This window comes from Schistocerca gregaria, chromosome 8, assembly GCF_023897955.1.
Source record: "Schistocerca gregaria isolate iqSchGreg1 chromosome 8, iqSchGreg1.2, whole genome shotgun sequence".
Lineage (NCBI taxonomy): Eukaryota > Metazoa > Arthropoda > Insecta > Orthoptera > Acrididae > Schistocerca > Schistocerca gregaria.
In genome coordinates, this window is record NC_064927.1 from 133,792,158 (window position 1) to 133,806,571 (window position 14,414).

General features: G+C 41.7%; 1 protein-coding gene across 1 annotated transcript in view; it reads left to right on the forward strand.

Moving 5' to 3' along the window:
* The first annotated feature begins 1,586 nt into the window (after positions 1 to 1,586).
* The window catches only part of LOC126284598 (uncharacterized), a 64,640-nt gene continuing 51,812 nt past the window's right edge, over positions 1,587 to 14,414 (forward strand). The window contains exon 1 of the mRNA XM_049983643.1: positions 1,587 to 1,690. Within this exon, the coding sequence (XP_049839600.1) occupies positions 1,634 to 1,690 (57 nt within the window). The 5' untranslated portion in view covers positions 1,587 to 1,633. The remainder of the gene's footprint in view (positions 1,691 to 14,414) is intronic.

The window sequence follows — 14,414 nt, forward strand, 5'->3', positions numbered from 1 at the left end:
GAGGTGAGTATCTGGGTGAAGAATGCCTAAGCTGTGGACGCGAGAAAGCAGTGAGTCGCATAGGACAGGGTCCATGGATGCGATCGCCGCGCCAAAAGAATATTCGATTAAAACTTTGTTGCACACTCCAGTCACAGTTTCGTGCTCGTCACCGATTGACGTAAAACTTTTATTGCATCAGGTCAGGATAATTTATGTTGATATTGCCTGACTTGTATTTTAAGATAGTTTACTATTTGGACAGGGGCAGTGAATGTATTGTTATTGGAAGAGTATACACAGAACTTTGTGTTCAGCACTTTTCCTTTCCGCTTTGAGAGGATTTGCGTTACAATATTTTGAGTTATTTTCAATTAATTACAGTGCAGTGCAATTTTCTTTTTATTTAATGCTCGATGTGTGTAGTAGGAAGATCAATTTCTTTGAACTGATGTGGATTACTCGTTGGAATTGTTTCACGTTCCGGGCGTTGGAATTTTACTGTTGTAGGAATTTCGATCACATAAACGCAGTCAGATCACATGTTTTAGGTCCCCAGTACAACTTTCTACAGTGACAATATTCGTGAACTTTTTTTTGTTAGGTCCCAAGTACGAAAGGTTCACACGAGCGAGATTAGGAGAGCTGATATTATTACGGAAGTTCAGTGCTCGGCAACTGAAGGTTGGCATTCTCACAGTTAAACCCAATCATTCAGAATAAATAACAGAACTGCAGGAAGAAATAGCCTTGTACGGAAATGAAACGTGGACGGCAAACAGCTCAGACAAGAAGAGAACAGAAGCTTTCGAAGTGTGGTGCTACAGAAGAATGTTGAAGATGACATGGGTAGAACGAATAACAAATGAGGAGTTGCTGAATAGAACTGGAGGAACAAAACTCTATGGCACAGCATGACGAAGGAAGTGACTAAGGCTTCATTGCAGTAGGTACGTTCAAATGGCTGTACGTTGCAATAGTTATTCAGAGGTGAAGAGACTTGTGCTGGATATACTAACATTGGAGATCTCCATCAAACCAGTCTTCGAACTAATGATCAAACAACAATATGTTTTATGATTTAAATTTGCAGAACAGGTACAAATTACATATTGCTTACGTCCTAAATCGACACATGCCGTGCCCTAACCTGTCCAGAGCAGATGTTCCCAGTGTTGTTCCCAGTCTTACCTATGACCCGAGTGCTTCCTTCTTCACACAGAGCGTCTGCACAGCCTGCGAACAGGCCCAGATGTTCTGCTGATATACCGTTGCCGACGCCGTATGGTGGGGGAAAATAGCATGTAAATTTCAAGGATGGCCTTCGTAACACATTACCGGACTTTTATAAGAGGACGAGTAACAAAGTTATTCGTCATCGTCTACTGCTCTAGCATTGCGAATAGGGCTATTTCCGTATCGTGTTTCCCAGCGTACGTGACACAAAAGTAGCTAAACGAAGCAGTTTTAGTCATGCGACAGCGATTTGGCTGGCAATTTTGTAAAGACTGGCGCAACGGAAGCTCTCCGAACAGCGCTGACAGATAATCAGTGGGAACGACCTGTGCCTGCCCGGACAGATATCCTACAAATAAAGGATGCACCTCCCCGGATTTACTATTGTTTGGTGACGACGAGACGTTAGGGCGCTACCATGACATTTTCTGTCCGATTCTTTACAGTTACTCTGCTGTTGGGTGCAGTCCTGTTCGTAAGTATTTTCGAGACTTTACTCCATATGCTATTGATTGCATATATTGTTTCATTGTGCACCTACACTGAAGAGCCAAAGAAACTTATACGCCTGCTTAATATTGTGTAGGAGCCCTGTGATTATGTAGAACTGCCGCAACACGACGTGGCATGGACTCGACTCATGTCTGAAGTAGTGATGGAGGGAACTGACACCATGAATCCTGCAGGGTCATGCATAAATTCGTAAGAATACGAGGAGGTGGAGATCTCTTCTGAACAGGACGTTGCATGACATCCCAGATATACTCAATAATTTCATGTCGGGGAAGATTGGTATGTTAAAAACTCAGAAGAGTGTTCCAGGAGCCACTTACAGCAATTCTGGACATTTAGGTTGTCACATTTTCCTGCTGAAATTGCCCAGTGGCAATGTACATGTATGTGTGCAGGTGTACAGAGATGATGCTTACGTACGTTTCACCTGTCAGAGTGGTATCTAGATGTATAAGGGGTCCCATATCACTCCAACTGCACACTGCCCATACCATTACAGAGCCTTCATCAGCTTGAACAGTCCCCTGCTGATATGCAGGATCCACGGATTCATGAGGTTGTCTCCATGCCCGTACACGTCCATCCGCTCGATACAATGCGAAACGAGACTTGTCCGACCAGGCAACATGTTTCCAGTTATCAACAGTCCAATGTCGAGACCGACGGCCCCATGCGAGGCGTGAAGGTTTGTGCCGTGCAAGGGGTACACAAGTGAGCCTACGGTTCCGAAAGCCCGTTTCGTTGAATCGTTCGCACGCTGACACTTCTTGGTGGTCGAGCATTAAAATCTGCAGCAATTTGCGGAAGGGTTGCACTTCTGTCACGCTGAAAGATTCTCTTCAGTCGTCGTCTGCCCCGTTCTTATGGGGTCCTTTTCCGGCAGCAACGATGCCAGAGATGTGACGTTTTACCGGATTCCTGATGTTAACGGTACACTAGTGAAATGGTCCTACGAGAAAATCTCCACTCTAACGTGGGCACATTGTTGGCGCTCGTATGGTGAATGCTTCCGTATCCAAGGTAGACAAAGTGTTCCTTATTTCAAGAGGCACCATATTGGAGATTTATTTCGCATACCAGTGGAGCGGAGAAACATACTCCAGTCAGTCACAACATGGAAGCAAATGTGTGTTGAGTGGTCGGGACAAATGGTCGATGGAGAGGCTTGTGACGAAAACTGAGAGGATGATAGCAGCAAAAGTCACTGCTGAACAGAATGTCACACCCTCGAACCATATCGGCTCCAAAACAACACGAAGGGAGCGCCGTAAACAGGGTATTGCAGGACGAGCTGGAACTGTAGACATAAAAAATATTTCTCTTATTATTATTGCTATTGTAAGACAATACATGTCGTTTACACTTTTTTATAATTCATCTGTGTGAATCTCAATGCCTTTAATGGAATTTTTTAATGTTAACACCTTAAACGACTATTTACAAACACATAGAGGAAAAGTCTCTTTTGGCGTTGGAGAATATTTTGTAGAAATGTTGTTGTGGTCCTCAATCTGAAGACTGGTTTCGTACAGCTCCCCATGCTAGTCCGTCCTGTGGAAGCCGCTTCAATCTACAAGCATTTGAATCTGCTTACTCCATTCAGTCCTTCCGCTCTCTCTTTCTTTCTCTTTCTCTCTCTCTCTCTCTCACTCTCTCTCTCTCTCTCTCTCTCTCTCTCTCTCTCTCTCTCTCTCTCAATAATTTTTAACACCCACACTTCCCTCTGTCACAAAGCTGACGATCACTTTATGATTTAATTCCTCTTATGTGCACTATCAACAGACGCCTTCTTTTAGCCAAAATGGTGTAGCACGCAGTTCTTTTTTCCTCAGTTCGATTCAGTACCGACCCACTAGCTGCTCGAACTTCCCACCTAAACTTCCTAGTGGTTGAGAACGAAGTGTCTTCAAAAGAATTTACAAGACAGAAATCAACAAAATGAAAACAAAGATAACTGTAAACAGTCCAATTAAATCAGACGATAGCGAGGGAATTCGATCAGACAATGATACACTGAGAGCAGTCGATGAATTTTGTTCCTTGGGCAGCAATATTACTGACATTGGCAGAAAAATATAAAATGCCTGTGGCACAAAAATCGTATCCGAAAAACGTCGAACATAAATCTAGGGATTAGGAAGTCTTTTCTAAAGGTATCTGTATAGAGTGTAGACTTGTATACGAGTGAAACGTGGACCATAAGTACTTCAGACACGGAAAGAGCAGAGGCTTTTGAAATGCTGTGGTACTGAATAATTCAGTGTATATGTGATTTGCATGACGAATCTACATTGTCGATTTTATCGATAACATACTAAGATAGCTTGATAATCTGACTGTCTGTGTTCAACGTTATGCATAAGCGTGTGGCGAATAGAGCTGCTGAAACTGATTATTAGATACAGGATCAGGCAGAAAAGACAGGCTATACCAAGTACACAAACCAAAAAAGTTTTGCATCACTCCGGTTCCCAGAACTCCTGAAGATAGACGTTGAATGTGAATATTGTATCACAGACACAGTCCCTTTGACTGTTCAGAAATGTCACTAAATCCGCCCAGTGATGTGAACAACCATGCATGAGCAGACGGAGGAGATCTGACAGCCGATCAGTTCCAGTCATTCCGCCAGGAAGGAGGTACACTGCTTGTGTTGTCTGTAGTTCAACCATGCCTAGACGGTCAAAACCGCGGTTCGATTGCGTCCGCATTGTTACTTTCTGCCAGGAGGGGCTCTCGACAAGGTAAGTGTCCGGGCGTCTCGGAGTGAATCAAAGCAATGTTGTTCGGACATGGAGGAGGTACAGATAGACAGGAACTGTAAATGACATGCCTCGCTCAGGCAGCCCAAGAGCTACTACTGCAGTGGATGACCACCACCTACGGATTATGGCTCGGAGGCACCCTGACACCAACGCCACCATGTTGAATAATGCTTTTCGTGCAGCCACAGGAAATCGTGTTACGACTCACACTGTGCGCAATAGGCTGCATGATGCGCAACTTAATTCCCGACGTCCTTAGCCAGGTCCGTCTTTGCAACCATGACACCATGCAGCGCTGTACATGGGAACAACACGCTCAATGGACCGCTCAGGATTGGCATCATGTTCTCTTCAACTATGAGTGCCGCATATGCCTTCAACGAGACAATCGTTGGGGACGTGTTTGGAGGCAATCTGGTCAGGCTGAACGCCTTAGACGCACTGTCCAGCGAGTGCAACAAGCTGGAGGTTCCATGACGTTGTGGGGTGGCATTATGTGGGGCTGACGTACGCCGCTGGTGGTCAAGCCGTAAAGGCATTACGATATGTGAATACCATCCTCCGACCGATTGTGCAACCTTATTGGCAGCATACTGCCGACTCATTCGTCTTCATGGACGACAATTTGCACATTTTGTGAATGCCTTCCTTCAGGATAACGACATCACTCGACTAGAGTGGCCAGACATGAACGCTATCGAACATGACTGGGATCGATGGAAAAGGGCTGTTTATGGACGACGTGACCCATCAACCACTCTGAAGGATCTACGCCGAATTGCCGTTGAGGAGCGAGACAATCTGGACCAACAGTGCCTTGATGAAGTTGTGGATAGTGTGCCACGACGAATACAGGCTTGCATCAGTGCCAGAGGACGTGCAACTGGGTACTATGGGTACCGCTATGTACAGCAATCTGGAGCACAACCTCTGAAGGTCTCGCTGTAAGTTGGTACAACATGCAATGTGTCGTTTTCATGAGCAATAAAAGGGTCGGATATGCTGTTTATGTTGATCTCTTTTCCAATGTTCTGTACAGGTTCCGGAACTCTCGGAAACGAGGTGATGCAAAACTTTTTTTGATGTGTGTATATCCAAGAGTCGTTACATTTTAGCAGATAATATGGCATATTTTATGACGTCTCCAAATAATTTTTAATAGTTACTGCAGATTCGACTTGGCATTTTTCGTAATGGAACATATTTTCGAAGAAGACTTTAGTGACATAACGTGTGTGGAGCTTCTACATCTACACGGATGCTCTGCAAATCACATTTAAGTGCCTGACAGAGGGTTCATAGAACCACTTTCCCAATTCTCTATTATTCCAATCTCGTATAGCGCGCGGAAAGAATGAACACCTGTATCTTTCCGTACGAGCTCTGATTCCCCTTATTTTATTTTGGTGATCGCTCCTCCATTTGTACGTCGGCGTCAACGCAATATTTTTGCATTCGTAGGAGAAAGTTGGTGATTGGAATTTCGTGAGAAGATTCCGTCGCAACGAAAAACGCCTTTCTGTAAATGATGTCCAGCCCAAATCCTGTATCATTTCTGTGACACCCTCTCCATTATTTCGCGATAATACAAAACGTGCTGCCCTTCTTTGAACTTATTCGATGTACTTCGTCAGGCCTATCTGATAAGGATACCACACCGCGCAGCAGTATCTTAAAAGAGGACGGACAAGCGTAGGGTAGGCAGTCTCCTTAGTAGGTCTGTTACATTTTCTAAGTGTCCTGCCAATAAAGCGCAGTCTTTGGTTAGCCTTCCCCACAATATTTTCTATGTGTTCCTTCCAATTTAAGTTGTTCGTTATTGTAATACCTAGGTATTTATTGAATTTAGATTAGACTGATTTCTCGTGTAAGCGAAGTTTAACGAGTTCCTTTTAGCACTCATGTGGATGGCCTCACACTTTTCGTTACTTAGGGTCAACTGCCACTTTTCGCACCATTCCGATATTTCTTCTAAATCGTTTTGTAGTTTGTTTTGGTCTTCTGACGACTCGATTAGTCGATAAACGACAGCGTCATCTGCAAACAACCGAAGACGGCTGCTCAGATTGTCTCCAAATCCGTTTATATAGATAAGGAACAGCAAAGGGCCTCTAACACTACCTTGGGGAACGCCAGAAATCACTTCTGTTTTACTCGATGACTTTCCGTCAGTTACTACAAACTGTGACCTCTCTGACAGGAAATTACAAATTCAGTCACATTCAGTCAAAAGCCTTCCGGAAATCCAGAAATACGGAATCGATCCGAAATCCCTTGTCAATAGCACTTAACACTCCATGTGGATTAAGAGATAGTTGTGTTTCACAAGAACGATATTTTCTAAACCCACGCTGACTGTGTGTCGATACACAGTTTTCTTCGAGGTAATTCATAGTGTTCGAACACAAAATATGTTTTAAAATTCTGCTGCATATCGACGTAAACGATATGGGCCTGTAATTTAGTGGATTATTCCTACTACCTTTCTTGAATATTGGTGTGACCTGTGCAATACTCCAGTCTTTGGGTACGTATCTTTCGTCGAGCGAACAGTTGTATATGATTGTTAAGTATGGAGCTAATACATCATCTTACTCCTAAAAGAACCTAATTGCTATACAGTCTGGACCAGAAGACTTGCTTTTATTAAGTGATTTATGTTGCTTCACTTCTCCGAGGACATTTACTTCTACGTCACTCATGTTGGCAGCTGTTCTCAATTCGAATTCTGGAATATTTACTTCGTCTTTTGTGAAGGCATTTCGGAAGGCTGTGTTTAGTAACTCTGCTTTGGCAGCACTGTCTTCGATAGTATCTCCATTGCTATCGTGCAGAGAAGGCATTGATTGTTTCTTGCCGCTAACATACTTCACATACGCCCAGAATCTCTTTGGATTTTCTACCAGGTTTCGAAACAAAGTTTCGTTGTGGAAACTGTTATAGGCATCTCGCATTGAAGTCCGCGATAAATTTCGAGCTTCTGTAAAAGATCGCCAATGTTGGTGATTTTGTGTCTGTTTGCGTCTGGTTGACATTTGTATGGCACACAGAACTCAGAAATAATGATTTAGTACAGGTTCTTTCAAAATATGGCCAGTTTTAAAACATTCAATTTGAAAGCTGGTCCAGCACGTACAAGAGTCAGTGTTACAATGGAATCAGATCAGTGCAGTTGTTTATTAGAATTTCAATCCCAGATCTGGTTGCATGGCACATGTTATCACCTCAGAACAGAATCCTATATGTCGTTTGTGTAACGAGCCAACGTAGCTTCGCGAAAATTGTCCGCAGTGGGTCTTCGTTTTGAACAATATACTAAAACAGCGTACCAGACAACAACTACAAGATATGAGACCTGCCGTTAATGTACAGGATAATAGAGGAGCCACCAAAATTGAGTGTCTTATTTGACGACTTCCCTCCTTTGAGTAAAGAAACAAGAAAAGCATCACTAGATGAATAGACTGGTAGTGTCGTAAGTGGAAAAAACACTCAGTTCCAACCCGTAACTACTAAATAAGAAAACAGTATAACAGTGGTTGACGCGGGAATTTGTCGAAAAGTTAGAGGCCCAGAAACTGGAATGTAGTATCATCTCACTACAAACGATCCTCAGAAGAAGAAAACGCGACCACTGGGAAAGCGAACTCAGAAGAAGGAGAAGGTGGTGGAAAACCATTACAGTCCCCAAGAAAGTAGAAGTCTGATATAGTAATGAATTTACTGACCGTACTGGAGATGGAAGCAATAAATCAAGTGCAAGCTGTGGTATAACATTCACATCAACCACATGTAACAGACCACCTGAATCCATCGCCACAAGAAATTCAATAACTCATCATGCTACATTGCAACGACAGTCGACTGAAACTTCAACAGTTCTGAATGAAAATGAAAACAACATCCAAGGAAGCAAAGCGAAATACACTTATAAATACACTTACTGTCAGTAATGAATCAGCTGAGCACACTGTTAGGGACAGTGAGAAAATCTCCGGCAGTCAGAAGACACTCAAACACCAAAGTGGAGCAAAATCTTCAAAATTGAAGGTCAAACCAAACTAACTGTGAAGTTGAGTCCTACGAGGGTTGCCCAGAAAGTAATGCACCGCACTTTTTTTTCTTCAGCAATTCTTTATTGAACTTAATGAGGATTAAGTTCAATGGTGTTTTATCTACACATCCTATTTTTCCACGTAATCCTGTAGGAGGAGCCAGTGCTTCACTGTGTGAATCACCTTCTCATAGTCCTCAAAATGTCTTCCACGGATGGCATCCTCCAATGGCCCAAACAAGTGGAAGTCCGAGGGTGCTAGGTCACGTGTGACAGCCGTGGATGGTCTCCCCGACCGCTGCAAATCGTGGAGCTCGGTCTAACCACCTTCTGATGGCCTCAACCTCCGTTCCCAGCGACTAACTGTAATTTTGTAATCAGATGCTCCATAGACTTTGCACATGCGTTTGTGAATATTCCCCACAGTTTCTTTCTCTGCAGTGAGAGATTCAATGGCGGCACGTTGCTTGTAACGTGCATCACCTACATACGCCATGTTGAAACTATCCTGCAGCTATGCTATCTGTCTGAAGTGAAGGAAACTTGTCGCGCTCACTCAGGACACCTGAAATAATATATACGTAAAGTTTCGGATTCGTAGCATTGTTTTCGGATGAGAAAAAAAAGCAGTGCAACCCTCGTATATTTTTTAGCTTGATTACCAGCTTTGGCAGTCATGCTCATATGATGAGGTGATCATCATGCTGAATGCTGTAGGGGCCTCAGCTTTGTACAGTGTGAGCAGTGCAAAATGTTCCTTTGCTTCAATACCAACGTAAATTAATTTACACATTCCACAAGAAATAAAATTAAATTAGGACAAGCAATGCTAACTTAAACACTGATCCATGTGGTAAATTCAGGAAAAGCAACAATGCTTTGAAAAATTCGGCTATAGTAATATTGCACAAGTATTTTTAATTGTTGAAAGGTTTGTATCAAATGTGTATCTTGACCTATTTTGAAACCTACAGCAAATATGAGGTACATGAATAAAGCAAATGATTGCTTTTCTTTACATGAAGCAACCCTGAACTTACAAATTTCTTTGTCTAATTGTCCTGCTTAAGTCCTGAGATATAAAATATGGCACTATCTACAAAACGTTCACACTGGCTTCAGAAAATGTTTTGAGCGTCGTTCATGACTAACTACCATTAACACAAAGGAGTCAAAACAATAATAGCCTTCTTCCACTTTTAATAGGTACTTGGGACTGAAGATGATGTAATTCTGTAGATACATTCAGCGAGATAAGCGGATACATTGTTTGAAATTTATTTCAAATAGAGTTAGTAGCAAAGAACGGATAAATTTAAACGTCATGCGTAATGCGGCAGTTCTTCACGTATCTCTTTATGACGTCATATCTCCTGAACTACTTCTCGTACACTGATATAATTATGCAGTTGCATTCAATGCTATATGTGAATACCGTCTCAAAAATGTATCGCGAATTTAGTTAGTAGTAAGGAAGTAATAAATTATAACGTCATGCCTCAGAGTCATGAACAGCGGAAAAGTACTACGCGATAAGCTTTTTTCCTTTCATCTTTTTGTTGGGATCGTCATGGAGAAGAAATTTCGTAAAGATTTGAAATTAGGTGTAAAGTTTATTTGCAAGTCGCTAAGTGCTCTCATTCTCAAATACTGAGCGAATAAAGTCTGGAAATTCACGCGTCATGGGGTACACTTCTTTTCCACGCCACCCCTTTCATAGATAGGTGGTTCTTCCCCCCCCCCCTCTCCTCCTCCCCCACCTCCTCCTCCCCCCCCCCCCCCCAAGCGATTGTTACCTAACATTAAGGTACCAAGTTTTGCTGAATTGGTCTCGTGGTTCAAGTGGAGATGTGGAACGTTCATACATGCACATACACACACACACATACACATACACACACACATACACATACACACACATATCCATTTTTATAATATGTATGTATTAGCATGGAAACGCAAGAGTGCTTACTTTTGTAACGTTAAATACTTGTCGAATTAAAATAGATGAACATTTTGGTGAAACTTCTTAGAAAAATTACATTGATATTGCCTTTTTGCAGTAAGTGAAGAGATCTTCGTCTTCGTCTTCTTTCCATTTTATTTAACTCGCCCCCATTATAGAGAAAATGTGAAAGAGAAAATTTCTCACCATTTGTACATCTTGTTTAAAAGTTTCATTCAAAGTAAATGAATAAAAATATTTGTTTAAAGAAAATGTGGTTTTGTTGTTTGCCACGTAGGCTGGGCTCGATTTCCAGTTCCAGTTTCAAATTTTTGTACGAGTTCTACGAGTATTTATTTGAAGCATAAACTACTTACACATGAAAAAATTAAGTTATAATGTTTTTTATTTAAATGATCTTGATTTATAAAAATCGTTAAGAACTTTCGTTTGCAATGAAAACTGGAGTTTTGTGTGCGATACGTATTTAGAAATAATAAACATGCATTTCCAAACTAATGACAGATATTTGTTAATTAGCATATATTTGATGAATGTTGTATTTAAACGAAACACGTCCAGCGATTACCAGCCTGGAGCGCTACCAACATTTTTTCATGTACTTTACGATTCACGGAAATGTTCGTAGTACATGTACCTCTGTTTAAAAATTTAAGTCCGCCTGGTATGAAACGCAGTCTACCCACATTACAAGAGAGCACTCTATCAAAGAGGCACTCTGCTCATCAAAGACACTAGATTATTTTAGCTCATTGAAGCAGGTCCGAAAACTTTGAAGTCGTCTTTCTCGAGAATTTTTGACAGTTGTATCGAAACACTCTGAAAGATTGATATTTCAGTCCTGAACCCCGCGTCCCATAAATCTAAAATGTTACAAAAGTCCGCTTTTACAATGTTACTTTTAATCCATCTTGCAGATCTAAGAGTGGTTCTAGAGGAACCGAAACCGGTCATGTGAATAAACATTTTGCAATCAAAACGGATTATAACCAACACTCTAAAACCACTGATTGCGGTTATCCCATCAGACATTATGTCTGTTTTTGCAAAAAGTCCGATAGGCATATAGTCTCCATGTTAGAACTTGATTGTTCACCGAATGACGTGTACACTCTTTTTATTGGTGCACACGTGACGGTACGAGCTACCAATATGTTCCAAAACGCCGTGCATGGAAACGCCATTTTTCCGAGGACTCATACCCCGGGCTCTGTTGGTGGCATAAACTTAGGCTCAATTGCTTTGGATAGTCCTTGTATCAGCGACCATTTGTATTCCCACCATCAGGATCGTCTTACTGTAACATCCTACAGTACAAAGTCAAATTATGAATATTACACACTTCCTACAGCTTAGACAACTGGAGCAAATCGACTGGTTCTTTTTGCATTTGATGTGGTCTACATTGCTCCTTAAGAGGTCTTATGCATGCACCACTGCCCGCATCTCGTGGTCGTGCGGTAGCGTTCTCGCTTCCCACGCCCGGGTACCAGGGTTCGATTCCCGGCGGGGTCAGGGATTTTCTCTGCCTCGTGATGGCTGGGTGTTGTGTGATGTCCTTCGGTTAGTTATGTTTAAGTAGTTCTAAGTTCTAGGGGACTGATGACCTAAGACGTTAAGTCCCATTGTGCTCAGAGCCATTTGAACCATTTTTTTTTTTTTTTTTTTTTTGAGTTCACTGGCGATTCCCGAGAAAATGCGGAATACATAATTCCGAGATACAGAGGTCCAACCTTTAACTTATTGGTACACGTAAGATACGCACGTTAAGTCCGCTATGAGGCAAACACGTAGTTCATGAAGTGACGTAGCACAGGGAAAAATGTTGTAAAATGTCTCCCTCATCATCAGAAGGGCTTTTGGAAGCTTACATTTTTGCTGTACTGATGCACATGCAATATTTTTGTGCACATAAAATCCGGTCTGAGGTGTGAGATCATAATATAGTTTCACAAACGAAAATCGTCAAAATATTACTGACCCATTAAGATCTTTTCATATAGGTGGCATGCCCTGTTGTAGAAGCGAAAAGAAGGGAACCAAAGGAAAAATGCTCCTGTGGGAACAAGAAAACGGGGATACACTCCTGATTATTAAAAAACTCTTACTCAAAAGTAGATGTCTCATTTTATCTTCCTCAGCACCTTTAAAATTTTCTCAAAACATGTGAACATATTCGAGCATTTTTATATGCTAAGAGAGAAGGAGACAGACGAGAAAGTAATTGTTGTTGTTGTTGTTGTTGTTGTTGTTGTTGTTGTTGTTGTTGTGGTCTTCAGTCCAGAGACTGGTTTGATGTAGCTCTCCATGCTACTCTATCCTGTGCAAGCTTCTTCATCTCCCAGTATCTACAGCAGCCTACATCCTTCTGAATCTGCTTAGTTTATTCATCTCTTGGTCTCCCTCTACGATTTTTAACCTCCACGATGCCCCCAATACTAAATTGGTGATCCCTCGATGTCTCAGAACATTTCCTACCAACTGCTCCCTTCTTCTAGTCAAGTTATGCCACAAACTCCTCTTCTCCCCAATTTATTCAATACCTCCTCATTAGTTATATGATCTACCCATCTAATCTTCAGCATTCTTCTGTAGCATCACATTTCGAAAGCTTCTATTCTCTTCTTGTCTAAACTCTTTATTGTCCATGTTTCACTTCCATACATGGCGACACTCCATACAAATACTTTCAGAAACGACTTCCTGAGACTTAAATCAATACTCGATGTTAACAAATTTCTCTTCTTCAGAAACGCTTTCCTTACCATTGCCAGTCTACATTTTATATTTTCTCTACTCCGACAATCATCAGTTATTTTGTTCCCCAAATAGCAAAACTCCTTCACTACTTTAAGTGTCTTGTTTCCTAATCTAATTCCCTCAGCATCACCCAACTTAATTCGACTACATTCCATTGTCCTCGTTTTGCTTTTGTTGATGTTCATCTTATACCCTCCTTTCAAGACACTTTCCATTCTGTTCAACTCCTCTTCCAAGCCCTTTGCTGTCTCTGACAGAATTACAATGTCTTCGGCGAACCTCAAAGTTTTTATTGCTTCTCCATGGATTTTAATACCTACTCCGAACTTCTCTTTTATTTCCTTTATTGCTTGCTCAATATACAGATTGAATAACATCTGGGATAGACTACAACCCTGTCTCACTCCCTTCACAACCACTGCTTCCTTTTCATACCCCTCGACTCTTATAACTGCCATCTGGTTTCTGTACAAATTGTAAATAGCCTTTCGCTCCCTGTATTTTACCCCTGCCACCTTCAGAATTTGAAAGAGAGTATTCCAATCAACATTGTCAAAAGCTTTCTCTAAGTCTACAAATGCTAGAAACGTAGGTTTGCCTTTCCTTAATCTTTCTTCTAAGATAAGTCGTAAGGTAGTATTGCCTCACATGTTCCAACATTTCTACGGAATCCAAACTGATCTTCCCCGAAGTCAGCTTCTACCAGGTTTTCCATTCGTCTGTAACTAATTCACATTAGTATTTTGGAGCTATGGCTCATTAAACTGATAGTTCAGTAATTTTCACATCTGTCAACACCTGCTTTCCTTGTGATTGGAATTACTATATTCTTCTTGAAGTCTGAGGGTATTTCGCCTGTCTCGTACATCTTGCTCACCAGATGGTAGAGTTTTGTCAGGACTGGCTCTCCCAAGGCTGTCAGTAGTTCTAATGGAATGTTGTCTACTCCGGGGGCCTTGTTTCGACTCAGGTCTTTCAGTGCTCTGTCAAATTCCTCACGCAGTGTCATATCTCCCACATCATCTTCATATTATTCCATAATATTGTCCTCCAGTACATCGCCCTTGTATAGACCCTCTATATACTCCTTCCACCTTTCTGCTTTCCCTTCTTTGCTTAGAACTGGGTTTGTATCAATGCT